Source organism: Mus musculus, chromosome 1, assembly GCF_000001635.26.
Source record: "Mus musculus strain C57BL/6J chromosome 1, GRCm38.p6 C57BL/6J".
NCBI classification, from domain to species: Eukaryota; Metazoa; Chordata; class Mammalia; order Rodentia; family Muridae; genus Mus; species Mus musculus.
In genome coordinates, this window is record NC_000067.6 from 53214405 (window position 1) to 53230846 (window position 16442).

Below are 16442 nucleotides of genomic sequence, written 5' to 3' on the forward strand. Positions count from 1 at the left end.
AGCTCTGTAAGCCTGCTTAAGGGCCCTTGACTGGGAAATCGTGGGCCGTAGGAGGTTACAGACTACTACTACAGTTTTGCTAAAAGGCCATGTTGTCAAACTGCTTTCTACCACTGTTTGTACCCCTGGATTGTGCGGCATCTAGACTTCATCAGAGGAGCTTACTGGAGTGGGGTGTTAATGCAAAACTCCACAAAAATGACAAGAGTTAAGTGCTGGTGTGGGATTAGGCCCACATAAAACTGCTGCATCACGGCACCAAGGCTCAGGGGCCATTACACAAGAGGAGGCAGAAAGAATGTCAGAATGAATACCCGAAAAAGAAAGACAAGAAAACAAAAGACTGTAGAGAACTTCTGGGTCTGTGTTCATTCAGAGATGATACACCTAGCCCTCAAGAGACTGGAGCCCACAGGGAGTTTAGAGGTCAAGTGGGGTGGGGGTGGGGGCGTCCACATGGAGACGGCATGGGGTGGGGAGGAGGTATGGGATGTGGAGCAGATGGAGGGTGGAATGGGGGTGGGGGATGGAATATGGAGCATAAAAATAAATTTAAAATAAAATAAAATTTAAAAAAAAGAAAAAGAAAAAGACAAGTTGACTGACCATTAGACACTGGAATCTTAGGTAAGAGTTTACATGCAATAAAACACATAAAACCCAAAGAGAAGGAAAAACAACGTAGGTTTTGAGTAACTGATGGGAATATAACAAAGGATAATATATTCAGTTGGTAGAGTAGGAATATTCTCATTTGTGTGGCATAAGAGAGAAAATACTGCCGGGCGTGGTGGCGCACGCCTTTAATCCCAGCACTCGGGAGGCAGAGACAGGTGGATTTCTGAGTTCGGGGCCAGCCTGGTCTACATAGTGAGTTACAGGACAGCCAGGGCTACACAGAGAAACCCTGTCTCAAAAAAACCAAAAAAAAAAAAAAGAGAAAATATTGGATCTTTAAAGAGGAAATGCAATCCTAGTGTAATGCTGGACTGTGTATTGACTTTGTATAGCTATAATTATATTCCGTCTAAGCTGAGACTTAAGTGGGTCTTTATAATTAATGTTTGGAGCAAAGATGGAGACAAATAAGCACATAAACATAAAAGCCCACAGGGCTTGGAACAGAGGCCAGTGGCAGAAGGCCCACCACTGCTGTGAGGTGCTAGGTTAGACCCTAAGCTCTGAGAAAGAAAACTATATATGAAATAGGATAAAGACAGGACTGGCAGCCCAAGCCTGTAGCCCTAGATCCTAAAAGAACAGGGTAGGTGAACTCTAAGTTCTACAGAGTTCACACCTCTGCTGGGCAACATAGCAAGACATGACTGAGAAATAAAAATGGGGTGGGGGAGGGGAAGGACTTGGAACACAATTCAGTGTAATAGTGACTGTTGCACACACCAGGCTCCAGGTTCAATGCCCAGAACAATGAATGTACACATGTATGTATATGTGTATGCACGCACAGACACACACACACCTGATGAAATTATGAAGGAGAAGCAAGTTCAGTGAGGTGGCAACATCTGGCAGTACACAGAGCCAAATGGCACTAAGGCTGAAAGACCAACAGAAGGCAACCTGAGCATATATTCACAATCAGAAAGACAAAGGATAAACAAGAGCTGCTCTTTTTTTCTATAATGTAAAGGGAAGATCCTAAATTGAAAATTAATTTTCAAAAAAAAAAAAAATCAACTTAAATGAAAAGGAAACCAGGGCAGGGAAGTTCGGCTTTGCATTCTGTTGTGTGCCTTACAATACATCTTACTGACGACCTACCTCACCGTGAGTGAGAGTTGTGAAAGGTGAATTTTGCTGTGTACCTGCGACTGTTCACAGTGCTGCTCAACAGATTCCATGTTGCCCATGACAGCAGTTCCCAGAACCGACATTAGAGCCATCCTGTGATCTGGAACTCTGCTTTTCTGCCAAATAACTGCCTAGGGAGAAGAAAACATAGATGTGTTGTAGCACAATTAAGACTTAGTAAACTCAAAAACTTACAGCATTCACATATGTAGCATTTATCCTTGAAGTTTACTGTGTCATTCAGAAGGAACTCACGAGCTATGGTCTAAAAAACAAACCCTGGTTCTACATTCTAAGCTGTACATGCAGAAATGTGTAACCTGATCAACCCCCAGTCCTTTCCTTACAATTTCACAGGATACTCTCTCTCTAACCCTAAGAATACATACTTCACAGTGTATTTACAATTAAGGTTTCTCCCCCTCCTCCCAGAACTGACAGCTATGCTGTAGGCTTACTGTAAATATTTAAACCGTTGTGAAAATTTAAAAGAAAAGTACTTTAAAATGACGTGTTCAGGTACTTTTAGTAAACAGAGAACTTAAAATTAGCTGAATCTCACATAAATAAATGCTGCATAGTGAGTAGATCCATTTCCCTACTGCACATTGTAGGTAGATCAAGAGACACAATCAAGAGACCAGACCAAAGGTTGCTGTGTCCAATTAGAGTTGAAAACACTTAAGAAATTGTCAGTATAGAAAACATTCATCCATCCAACAAATATTCACCCAGTCTCTTGTATGTCCTGATAAAAATATTCAAGGAACTTAAGAGAAAACATCATCAGCATCTTGGGGACAAGTGGGGGGGGGCAGGAGAGGTCACAGAGAGTGAAGAGGAGAGACAGGACAGTGTCGTTCACAGAAGAGTCTCTGACAGCAAGCAGGTCCTTCTCTGCAGCAACAAAGATGTGACCACTGTATTTAATAGTCAGGAGAGTGGCCACAGTTCTAGAAGTGCAAGAAGGGCCAAACTGCAGTAATTTGAGTAGTGGTCAAATAATAGGCTCACGCATCTCCCTCAGGAGCTCTGACTGATAGTCAGGGCACTATTGAAGGCAAGGAAGTACACTAGCCAGTGTGTGTGGAGGCCTGAGGCATGTAAGTTCATCGTGTGTGTGTGTGTGTGTGTGTGTGTGTGTGTGTGTGTGTGTGGCGCGCGTGCGTGCACTTGCGCTCGCTTAGGTCTTTCATTTGTTTATGCTATCCAGAAAAACAGAACCAGTATCAGAAAAAGAAGTTTTTAATAAACCAGGCTGCTAAAACCATGTAAATAAATTTTTCTTCTCAATCCAATGTAGAACTTTGACAGCTCAATAAACCTGTATACTCTTCGGGAATTTTCTATTTTTTTTTCTGAAAAGTATAATAAATGGAGGAAGAGGTTTATTACACACAGGGTAGGGATATACAAAGACAGGGAAAAAAAGAGAAAGGTGCAGAGAGGAGGAGTGAACCGCGCTGTGAACCAAAGCAAGTCAGTCAGGAGTCCTGAGCAAGGCCAGGCCATGCTGTCAGGACATTCTCCCAGGGCCATGCTGTTGGGACATTCTCCTGGTAAGAGCAGGAGGGGAGGATGTGCTCTGTGGGACTCTCAAAGAACAACCACACAGTGAGACAAATGACCGAGAATGTAAAGGAGGACCTGTGCCCATTCCAAGAGTTCTACTTACACCATCAGACAGTTACAACTAAGGAATAATTCACTGCTTGCTAGGCACCTCTGATCCATAAACTAAGGTATATTTTTCACAATCATTTCAGATAGCCATTATCTTGAGTAAACCTAAGCTCAAAGAAACCAACTTTATTAAATAAACAGTCAGTCATGGAACCGATTCTATACCCCCAACCCCGATTTGGCTTTAAACCTATATTTCGTATTCCAATATTTTTTTTCTAGTCAAAGGAAGCAGTAATTTAGAAACCAGCTTAAATTTAAGGAGTTTAAGACGCCTTCAAACAGTAAAGTGTTTGACTGACAAATGCATTTTTTAATAATTACCATTTGTGGCCATGTGATGTCCCATGGAACTTCTTATTACAGTTTAAATGAATTTATTTTTAAAAGTTCAGGGAACACATTGCTGGCTGATGGAACAGTATACACAAAAGTATGAAGGTGCAGAGTAGGCTGGAAATGAAGTTAAATGTACACGAGCAACATTCTGAATGGCTGAGCACAGCATGGCACGTTTACTGTTTCTTATATATAATACTGGAAAAATCTTAACTAAGAATAAAACATGATCAGATGTGGTAGTTTTGCAAGAGTGATTTAGTGAGACCTGAAGTTAGGAAAACAAAAACAAACCATGGTTACAGTATTTATCCCAGGCAGAGATTCCCAGCCATGAGCGTGAGACATTAGCAAATTTCATTCACAAAATGTGCCCTTAGGTCTCTGGGAACTGTGGTTTCTGCTGGACTCACTGTGGTATGGTTACTTTCCAGTCTTGAAAATGCTGTGAAGTACACGCTCAGAAAAACATTTACATAAGAATTATACTTCTAGCAACAATTACTTTTCCTTAATATCTCTGAATATCAATGGACTCAACTCCCCAATAAAAAGATATAGAATAACAAAATGGCTACACAAACAAGACCCAACATTTTGCTGCCTACAGGAAACTCATCTCAGGGAAAAAGACAGACAGACACTACCTCAGAGTAAAAGGCTGGAAAACAATTTTCCAAGCAAATAGTGTGAAGAAACAAGCTGGAGTAGCCATTCTAATATCTAATAAAATCAACTTCCAACCCAAAGTAATCAAAAAAGACAAGGAGGGGCACTTCATACTCATCAAAGGTAAAATCTTCCAAGAGGAACTCTCAATTCTGAATATCTATGCTCCAAATACAAGGGCAGCCACATTCATTAAAGAAACTTTAGTAAAGCTCAAAGCACACATTGCACCTCACACAATAGTAGTGGGAGATTTCAACACACCACTTTCACCAATGGACAGATCATGGAAACAGAAACTAAACAGGGACACAGTGAAACTAACAGAAGTGATGAAACAAATGGACTTAACAGATATCTACAGAACATTTTATCCTAAAACAAAAGGATATACCTTCTTCTCAGCACCTCATGGTACCTTCTCCAAAATTGACCACATAATTGGGCACAAAACAAGCCTCAACATATACAAAAATATTGAAATAGTCCCATGCATCCTATCAGATCACCATGGACTAAGGCTGATCTTCAATAAAAAAAAAATAATAGAAAGCCAACATTCACACGGAAACTGAACAACACTCTTCTCAATGATACCTCGGTCAAGGAAGGAATAAAGAAAGAAATTAAGGACTTTTTGGAGTTTAATGAAAATGAAGCCACAACATACCCAAACTTATGGGACACAATGAAAGCATTTCTAAGAGGAAAACTCATAGCTCTGAGTGCCTCGAAAAAGAAACTAGAGAGAGCACACATTAGCAGCCTGACAACACACCTAAAAGCTCTAGAACAAAAGGAAGCAAATTCACCCAAGAGGAATAGAAGGCAGGAAATAATCAAACTTAGGGGTGAAATCAACCAAGTGGAAACAAGAAGAACTATTCAAAGAATCAACCAATCAAGGAGCTGGTTCTTTGAGAAAATCAACAAGATAGATAAACCCTTAGCTAGACTCACTAGAGGGCACAGGGACAACATCCTAATTAACAAAATCAGAAATGAAAAGGGAAACATAACAACAGATCCTGAAGAAATCCAAAACACCATCAGATCCTTCTACAAAAGGCTATACTCAACAAAACTGGAAAACCTGGATGAAATGGACAAGTTTCTAGACAGATACCAGGTACCAAAGTTAAATCAAGATCAGGTTAATAATCTAAACAGTCCTATATCACCTAAAGAAATAGAAGCAGTCATTAATAGTCTCCCAACCAAAAAAAGCCCAGGACCAGATGGGTTTAGTGCAGAGTTCTATCAGACCTTCAAAGAAGATCTAATCCCAGTTCTTCACAAACTATTCCACAAAATAGAAACAGAAGGTACTCTACCCAACTCATTCTATGAAGCCACAATTACTCTGATACTTAAACCACAAAAAGACCCAACAAGGATAGAGAACTTCAGACCAATTTCCCTTATGAATATCGATGCAAAAATCCTCAATAAAGTTCTTGCTAACCGAATCCAAGAACACATCAAAACAATCATCCATTCTGACCAAGTAGGTTTCATCCCAGGGATGCAGGGATGGTTCAATATACGGAAATCCATCAACGTAATCCAGTATATAAACAAACTCAAAGACAAAAACCACATGATCATCTCGTTAGATGCAGAGAACGCATTTGACAAAATCCAACACCCATTCATGATAAAAGTCTTGGAAAGATCAGGAATTCAAGGCCCATACCTAAACATGATAAAAGCAATCTACAGCAAACCAGTAGCCAGCATCAAAGTAAATGGTGAAAAGCTTGAAGCAATCCCACTAAAATCAGGGACTAGACAAGGCTGTCCACTCTCTCCCTACCTATTCAACATTGTACTTGAAGTCCTAGCCAGAGCAATTAGACAACAAAAGGAGATCAAGGGAATACAAATTGGGAAGGAAGAAGTCAAAATATCACTTTTTGCAGATGATATGATAGTATATATAAGTGACCCTAAAAATTCCACCAGAGAACTCATTAGCCTGATAAACAGCTTCAATCAAGTAGCTGGATATAAAATTAACTCAAACAAGTCAATGGCCTTTCTCTACACAAAGGATAAACAGGCTGAGAAAGAAATTAGGGAAACAAAACCCTTCTCAATAGTCACAAATAAATATAAAATACCTTGGCGTGACTCTAACTAAGGAAGTGAAATATCTGTATGATAAGAACTTCAAGTCTCTGAAGAAAGAAATTAAAGAAGATCTCAGAAGATGGAAAGATCTCCCATGCTCATGGATTGGCAGGATCAATATAGTAAAAATGGCTATCTTGCCAAAAGCAATCTACAGATTCAATGCAATCCCCATCAAAATTCAAACTCAATTCTTCAACGAATTAGAAAGGGCAATCGGCAGATTCATCTGGAATAACAAAAAACCTAGGATAGCAAAAACTCTTCTCAAGGATAAAAGAACCTCTGGTGGAATCACCATGCCTGACCTAAAGCTATACTACAGAGTAATTGTGATAAAAACTGCATGGTACTGGTATAGTGACAGACAAGTAGACCAATGGAACAGAATTGAAGACCCAGAGATGAACCCACACACCTATGGTCACTTGACATTTGACAAGGGAGCTAAAACCATCCAGTGGAAAAAAGACAGCATTTTCAACAAATGGTGCTGGCACAACTGGTGGTTATCATGTAGAAGAATGAGAATTGATCCATTTCTATCTCCTTGTACTAAGGTCAAATCTAAGTGGATTAAGGAACTCCACATAAAACCAGAGACACTGAAACTTATAGAGGAGAAAGTAGGGAAAAGCCTCGAAGATATGGGTACAGGGGAAAAATTCCTGAATAGAACAGCAATGGCTTGTGCTGTAAGATCGAGAATCGATAAATGGGACCTAATAAAATTGCAAAGCTTCTGCAAGGCAAAAGACACCATCAATAAGACAAAAAGACCACCAACAGATTGGGAAAGGATCTTTACCTATCCCAAATCGGATAGGGGACTAATATCCAATATATATAAAGAACTCAAGAAGGTGGACTCCAGAAAATCAAATAACCCCATTAAAAAATGGGGCTCAGAGCTGAACAAAGAATTCTCACCTGAGGAATACTGAATGGCAGAGAAGCACCTGAAAAAATGTTCAGCATCCTTAATCATCAGGGAAATGCAAATCAAAACAACCCTGAGAGTCAACCTCACACCAGTCAGAATGGCTAAGATCAAAAATTCAGGTGACAACAGATGCTGGCGAGGATGTGGAGAAAGAGGAACACTCCTCCATTGTTGGTGGGATTGCAAGCTTGTACAACCACTCTGGAAATCAGTCTGGTGGTTCCTCAGAAAATCGGACATAGTACTACTAGAGGATCCCGCAATACTTCTCCTGGGCATATATCCAGAAGATGTCCCAACCGGTAAGAAGGACACATGCTCCACTATGTTCTTAGCAGCCTTATTTATAATAGCCAGAAGCTGGAAAGAACCCAGATGTCCCTCAACAGAGGAATGGATACAGAAAATGTGGTACATTTACACAATGGAGTACTACTCAGCTATTAAAAAGAATGAATTTATGAAATTCCTAGGCAAATGGATGGACCTGGAGGGCATCATCCTGAGTGAGGTAACCCAATCACAAAGGAACTCGCACAATATGTACTCACTGATAAGTGGATATTAGCCCAGAAACTTAGGATACCCAAGATATAAGATACAACTTGCTAAACGCATGAAACTCAAGAAGAAGGAAGACCAAAGTGTGGACACTTTGCCCTTTCCTAGAAATGGGAACAAAACACCCATTGAAGGAGTTACAGAGACAAAATTTGGAGTTGTGATGAAAGGATGGACCATCTAGTGATTGCCATATCCAGGGATCCATCCCATTATCAGCTTCCAAATGCTGACACCATTGCATACACTAGCAAGATTTTGCTGAAAGGACCCAGATATAGCTGTCTCTTGTGAGACTATGCCGGGGCCTATCAAACACAGAAGTGGATGCTCACAGTCAGCTATTGGATGGATCACAGGGCCCCCAATGGAGGAGCTAGAGAAATTACCCAAGGAGCTAAAGGGAACTGCAACCCTATAGGTGGAACAACAATATGAACTAACCAGTACCCCGGAGCTCTTGTCTCTAGCTGCATATGTATCAAAAGATGGCCTAGTCAGCCATCACTGGAAAGAGAGGCCCTTTGGACTTGCAAACTTTATATGCCCCAGTACAGGGGAACGCCAGGGCCAAAAAGGGGGAGTGGGTGGGTAGGAGATTGGGGGGGTGGGTATGGGGGACTTTTGGGATAGCATTGGAAATGTAAACGAGGAAAATACCTAATAAAAAAAAAGGAAAAAAAAAAGAATTATACTTCTAGTTTGCTCATTTATTCCCTTATTTATTGATTGTAAAGGCAATTCCCTTGTAAGCTATGGCATTAAACCTGAAATAACGAACCAGCAAGAGGGAAAAACATACACATACAAAAAGCAAGGTAAAGGATCTGAAAGAAATGTTATATAATGTGGTGACTTCAAGTGCTGAACAAAAGTACTGTGGAGGTTTTCCAGGCTTTGGCCTGAGAAGCTGAAACGTCAGGAACCCCACTCAGCAAGATAGCACATCACTAGAACAGGTTGGTGGGCAACAGAAAAATGATGCGCTCAGCTTGTTCAATGCTGAGTCCCTCATATCAAGGGCAGCACTGGATTCCACAGATGATCCACTAAGGTACTGGTTCTCAACCTGTGGGTCATGTCCCTTTCACAGGGCACCCTAAGACCTTTGGAAAACATAGATGTTTACATTACGATTCCTAATAGTAGCACAATTCCAGTTGTGAAGCAGTGATGAGTATAGTTGTATGGCTGGGGTCACCACAACACGAGGGACTGTATTAAATGGTAATGGCATCAGGAAGGTGGAGAACCAGTGCTCTAAGGAATTATATATTGAAGTTTTCTGGGGAAAGCTGGAGCTACAGTGAGCTTTCTCACTGGTTCCCAACACTAGCTGCCCTACTCTGTGCCTGCTGATAAGTGCAGACTTCGCTATGTTACTCAAGGAAATCTGAAGCCATCTTTGCTTCCTTCAAGTAAAACAGTTTTATTGTGCTGTAGTTTGTTACATAGTGTGCTTACAGATTTGTAGCATTTGTTCAATTTTAGAAAAAATTATCACTCCAAACAGGAATGGCCTTTCATCTCTCCATAACTACTACTCTCTTCATAAAATTGCCTATGTTTCGACTGTTATATGAATGCAATCACACAGAATGGAGTATTTTATTAAGACTTGCACAATGTTCTGAAATTTCATGAGTGGTGTATAACTCTATCCTTTTCCAGTGGCTGAGGAATATTCATGACACATGTTTGAGGTCTTTTCATAAGTGTATGGCTATTTGGGTGTTTCCTGTTTGGACCATCATGAATGGTACTGCTAGAAACCCTGAATTTGTTGTGTGGACATGTTTCATCTCTCCTGGACAAGTACCTAAGGCCTAAGTGTTGGGCCATGTGGTATCTCTAGGCTGCTGTTGTAAGGTTTCTACTACTGTGAAGAGACACCGTGATCAAAGCAACTCTTATAAAGGGAAACGTGATTGGAGCTGGCTTATAGGTTCAGAGGTTTAGTCAATTATCTTTATGTCGGGAACCATGTCAGTGAAGACAGACTTGGTGCTGGAGAAGAAGCTGAGTTTTCTACATCTAGATTGACAGGCAACAGGAAAAGAGAGTGACACTGGGCCTAACTTGGGCTTCTGAAACCCAAGGACCATTCACAGTGACACACTTCCTCTAACAAGGGTACATGCACTCTAACAGGACCCCACCTCCTAACAGTGCCCACTCCCTGTGAACCAATGGAGCCTATTTTCATTAAACCAGCACAGCTGAGTAGCATATAATCTCTATGTGCATTAAACTTCAAAAAGAAAGAAATGCTGGTGGTGGCTGCTGTTATAGGTACAGTGGTGACTTAAGGAGAAATATTCTAAATAACAGAGTAGGCAGAAGGTTCTGGACAGTCTGCAGCTGTATGGAAATGAAATGCCCTGTAACAAACTGATGCACAATGAAATGTTAGTCACAGAAGCTGCACCCTGCACAGCTGCACCAGCACTCTCGCTCTGGCATAGGGAAATCAACTTCATTTTCTCTCTCTCTCTCTCTCTCTCTCTCTCCTCCCTCCCCTCCCCCTTCCTCTCCCTGCTTTCCATCCTCCCTTCTTTCCATCTGGGGGAGATTAAACCCAAGGGAGCTAACACATGCTGGTCAACTACAGAGTCTCATCCCTACTATCATATCTACGTAAAACTGTGAGGAAACCACTTCAATTACCTGTGTCTGAAATGTAACTATGAAGCTGTGATCCCACACCATGGACCTTGGCTGATGTTAGAGAGCTGCCTCGTGAATAAATCTTAGTTGCTGAGTAATGCCAAGGTTCCAGTCTCACTGCTGGGTTTGCTGAAGTCAGTATATAAGATGACTTTAGGAAACTTGTTTTAGAACATTGGAGCCACACAAGAACAATAAATATGTTTTTGTTTTTTCTTTACCGTAATGTGAACACTGCCAGTATGAACTGCCATGCCTCTGCAAGGGAATCAATTTAGGGGCATTGCCCAAACTTAGTATCATGTGGCCCAGCAATGAATAATACAAACAGCTGCCAAGAAGCAAAACTTCCAGTCTTCCCTAGAAAATATTTGTTTTCCATACAAAATCCATTATTAAAGAAACCGAAAATTTGATATATTTTTAATAAAAACGTTAGTTCTAGATCATCCACACTACTCTAGTAATACAGAGATAATCTTCTTACTTCCTCAAGTGTTCTGTATATCTTGCCCTTAGGCTGAAAGCTTAACATATGCTAAAAATACACACACACACCTCCATATGTTCTCTATCTAGGTCACACAAAGCTGCAGCATCTGAGTGTGCCAAGTGAGAATTGGACTCTGGGCAGTCTGATGACAGTGCAGAAGCACCATCAAGAATAGATTATTACATGCACACCGTCTGAAGACTGACTGAAGTTGGTCAAATAGATCTTGTCCCCATCCCACTTCACTGATATACACTGTTTGAACAGGGAATTTGTATACACAAAAAAATGCAGTTACCAAAAAGTGCACTGCTAATTCTCCCTGACCACAGGCATCGCTTTCTATAAAAAAAAAAAAAAAAAAAAAAAAAAGTACATGCTACCAGTATGAAATTCAACTGCTGTATTTAAGGAATTGATTTTTTAAAATTATTTTTCACTGTGTGTGTGTGTGTGTGTGTGTGTGTGTGTGTGTGTGTGTGTGTGTGTGTAGGGGGAAATGTGCATGCCAGTGCGGGTGATTGCTGAGGCCAGAGGCAAGGGATTTCCTGTAGCTAGAATGACAAGGCTTTTGTGAGCCTCCCAGTGTGGATGCTAGGAATTGAACTCTGAAAGAGCAGCAAATCCTCTTAGCTGCTGAGATAACCCCCTATCCCTAGGTGCTGTACTTGAAATACTGATACAGAATGTAAAAGTGTATATGTTTAAGGCCATAGTCCTAAGTCTTTTCTAAGATGAAAAGGAGAATTTTGATAGGCCTATAGTTCACATAATTTATTGTCCTTAATGTTAAAGCTGATTTGAGTTTATTTTCCCTACCAGATAAAGGACAAAAATAATAATTAGAAATTTGCCTCAATGTATAAAAGGCATGTCTTTATATAGAAAGTGGGAGAGGGAGATTCAAACTTTTAAAATTCATATAATTACTCAAAATTTATAAACAAAAAAACTAATGTAGTCACATAGAGAGCTATATGGGAAATGTTTAATCATGCAGCTTAAAGTGTCTTGTTTTTGAGGCAGTGTGTCCCGTTCTCACTGAGCTCAGGCTGGTGCTACACTCACCACACAGCCAAGGGTGACTGAACTTCTGATCTGCATACTACAGGCATAGCCCGTATTTTATGGTATCGGGACTAGGGATCAACCTGAACTAAGCACTCTTACTTCTCCAAAACTCTGTAAATGAGGCTTGCAAAGAAAGAGGCACACAAACATCTCTACAGTGTGGCTCTTCACTGTTCTGTTTGTTTCTTAATCAAGTGGAAAGTATGGGACTAATAAATATACCTAGCCTACAATTGATTAGGATTTCTCTTCAGTCTGCCTGCTTAGCAAAAACTTTCTACTTGTGTGATAAAATTTTCGCTTTAAAAGTATTACTTCTGGGATTGTGTGAAATTAAAAAGCTTCTTTGAGAATGAAATTAAACCTGTACCTATTACCTTGTACAAAAACTAACTCTACACGGATCAGAGACATAAACATGAAATCACTCAAGCTGTAGAAGAAAAATAGCAATACTCTACACGATGTAGGTACAGTAATGGACTATTTGAATATGACCACATTTACTCAGAAATTAAGGACAAGAACTAACAACTGGGACCTCATAAGACTAAAAAGCTCTTCAAAGCTAAAGAACAATCAATTGAGTGAAGAGGAAGCCAATGAAGGGAAGATAATTTTTGCCAGATGTCTAGAGGATTAATATCCAGAAAGAAGTAAAAAAAAAAAAAAAAAGTCAAAACAAACAAACAACTCATCTATTCAAAAAACAGGTGTGGGATGTGAATAGAATTCTCAAAAGAAGAAATAAAAAATGGCTAAGAAATAATTTAAAAATGTTCATTGTCTTTAACAACTAAGGAAATCCAAGTGACAATAACACAGAGATGTCATCTTATCCAAGTCAGAATGGTGAAGACCAACAAAAAAGCTGACAACAAATGCTAGAAAGGATGTGGAGAAGAGAGAACCCTCTCAGTCACTGGTAGTGGGACTGCAACCTGGTCCAGCCACTCTGGAAGTTAGTGTGGAAACCTTCAGAAAACTAAATGTGAATTTTCCAGATGGCTTTGATGTCTGACAAAGTGTCTCAAAATGTGGCAGGGTAGTATATATTACTTGGAAATTACATTGTGTGAATGGGCCATAGAGCTTGTGTCAGGTAGAAAGGAGGAATAGAATTCCTAAGACTGACCAAATTTGTCCTGGAAACTGGTTAAAAATTGTGTTAATTTCCTCCTTTTTGTCCTGCTCAGTGTCTGGAAGACCACTTCCCATTCTCCCCAAACTCCAAAATACTTCCCAGGCAGAAATGTCTAATCACTCCTTTTCCAATCCTTGCAGGCTCTACAGGAAGCTCACCAGGCCACTAACTGGACTGTGAAGGGAATCCTGCCATCTCCCACCTCTGACCCCATTCGCCAGTTCCAGCCAAGAGACTTGATTTGGATAAAGAGGATCCCTGCCTGGATCCTGGAACCTGTATGGAAGGGACTCTACCCTGTCATCCTCGCCACCTCAAATGCTATCAAAGTAGCTGGTGTTATCTATCCTTTGAGGGGGGGGCACTGAAGATTATGACAGATGGATGGACTTTGTACTTCTTAAAAGATTAACCAGAGTTTCTTAATCCTGAATATATAATCCCCATCATCCATCATCTCCAAACCTGAAAACAGAAATTCAGGAAAAAAAATGGTGATAGGAAACTCTTATCTTTTGAGTGGACCTCTCTCTGCTCTCATATATCTCTTCTAGGGGTAGGACATGAAGACAGCCAGGCATTAGAACACTAGTAGGAGAATCTAGGTGAAAGGTGATGGTGGCAGAAGCATTTGGTGGCCCAGGCATCATGAAAGCAGTCACATTCCATTTGAAGGCAGACTTCTAGATTTTACTACTGAAATCCTAAGGCCCTTAGTTTACTAACTGAAAAAAAAGATTTCTTAATTTTCACAGAGAAAGAGGAAAAAAAAATATCTGGGAGGAGAGGTGGTATGTTAGTTAATGGGTACTCCCAGAGAAGCACTGGAATGGTGGCCACACAGGTCTATGAGCTGCTCGTGGCTTCTCTAGCAGGAATATATAAACTTGGGAGTTGTCAATTCTTGTGCGCGCCCGACTGGCCAGCAAGAATGACGCTGCAACAGGATCCTTTCTGCACACGTTTATTGGGAGAGCTTGATTGCAGAGGCGAAGAGACCCCAAGCCCAGAACTGGTGCTGCTTATATAGGCCTAGGAGAGGAGTGTCTCACACCCGGATTGGTTGTGCTTGGGTTATGCTTATCACCTCATTTGCATGCCTACATCTGATTGGTTAACTTCTCTCTCATCTGATTGGTTAATTTTGGTTAATTCTCAAAACCTCATCTTGGCAAAAGAACTTTACCACCTATGTATGCGTGGTGGCCAGCAGTAGCCAGCGCCACCTTGCAACGGCACATGTGGCTTCCCACAGTCAATATATAATGAGGATTTAATGTCATGAGAATTGTAAATGTTATTTAAATTACTATCTGTAGAAAAGCTAAGGACTAGGATTATTAGGGGTGATAGAAAACTGGGAGACGAGGAATAGAGAAAGAAAAGCTGACCTAGAGACCAAGCAGAAAAGGGTTGGTGCAGAGACTAAGAGCCAGAGGCCAATATCATCAGACTGTTTCCCAGATACAACGAAGCAGATGCACAAATGGACTCATAGGGATTGTAACAGTGTATATGAGCAAGCTCTAGCCAGGCAGAATCTCGGCAAGGTGGGGGAGTGGGTGGATAAGGAGCTATTAGCATTTGATAGCTACTGGCTGGGCAAAAATCAGAATTCTTTATTAATGTGACCCTTGGTAGGCTAAGCATTCACCCAAGTAGGCCTCATTCCCAAGATTAAACGGGCAACACCGACTGAACTCACTACTTGGAGAAAAATGAGAACAGAGAAGAAATCTCTAAGCTGGGTGGGAAGGGATGGGAGGTTGGATAAAGTGGTAGGTAATAAGAGGGGCTTGGGGATAATGTGTTTAAAATACACTGCATGAAATTCTCAAAGAATTACTAAAAATATCACACAAAAAAAAAAAAACCTATTGTGAAGATGGCGAGGTGAATTATGCCAAATACTAGTAAAGACTGGGTAGAAACCACTGAACTTAGCAACCTGGAGGGCAATAGTGACCTTGATTAAAACACTGTTGATAGCCCTGCTGGGGTAGGTTCAAGAGACAATGGAATTTATTACAGAAATAAAGGAGCTGAGGATGGGAGGGGAGGAGGAGAGAGATGGAAGCGTATATTTGAATATGTAGTGACAACTCTCTTGGCTTTTAGGAGCACGGAGCACATGCACAGGCACAGAAAAGAAGGACACCTGGGTGGACACCACTGCAGAGAGTGAGGACTTGCTGATGTCCGCCATTTTCTTACTATGAAGCAAGATCATCAGATGAGAAGGGATATAAAATAGTTACCTGGTACTTTCCATCTTTAAAGAGAACTCATAATGTATTAACTGGGGTTTGACTGAAATGACTTCTCCTCCTATGATCTCCCTGGACTACACAATTTTAGTAAGGTTCCTATATGATCCATGGAGTATGACAAAGTTTGTCAGAAGCACAAGTGCTGATAGAGGAGGCCAAGAAAGTGGCAGTATAAGATTAGAGTGATCATGGGCCACTGAGATGGCTCAGTGGGCAAGGGTGATTGCCACCAAACAACAGAATTCACATAGAAGGAGAAAATGGATTCCTCAAAGTTGTCTCTGACTTATACACAAACACACAATAAATAAACATTAAAACAAAAAAGTAAAAGATCAGTGATTATGAATCTAAAGTGGTACTGCATAGCTGGGATACATGTTCTATCTTTTGCACACTGAGATGAAAAACACATGGTTTTAACATACCGGGTTAATCAAACATGTACATTTAAGTGGGAAAGCAGTAGAAGTCAAATAGGGACCAAGAGAAGGTGATAACAGTGTACCGTGTAGTTTACCGAAAATAAGGGTAATTAAAAAAAAAAAAGGTGGGGGAAGAAAAAAAAGAATGGTCTGAGCTAGGCCTGCACATGCCTAGTACCCCAACCCTGAAGAAGTGGAGACAGGGGCACAGGAAATCCAAGTCCCAGTCTGG

The 16442-nt window shown here is 40.7% G+C and overlaps 1 protein-coding gene across 9 annotated transcripts in view; it reads right to left on the reverse strand.

Annotated features, from left to right (window-relative positions):
* Positions 1–16442, reverse strand: part of Pms1 (PMS1 homolog 1, mismatch repair system component) — a 107845-nt gene that overhangs the window by 25218 nt on the left and 66185 nt on the right. For all 9 annotated transcript variants that reach the window (XM_006495942.4, NM_153556.2, XM_006495938.4 and 6 more), the window contains one exon: positions 1827–1943. In XM_006495942.4, coding sequence (XP_006496005.1) covers positions 1827–1943 — 117 coding nt within the window. The remainder of the gene's footprint in view (positions 1–1826; positions 1944–16442) is intronic.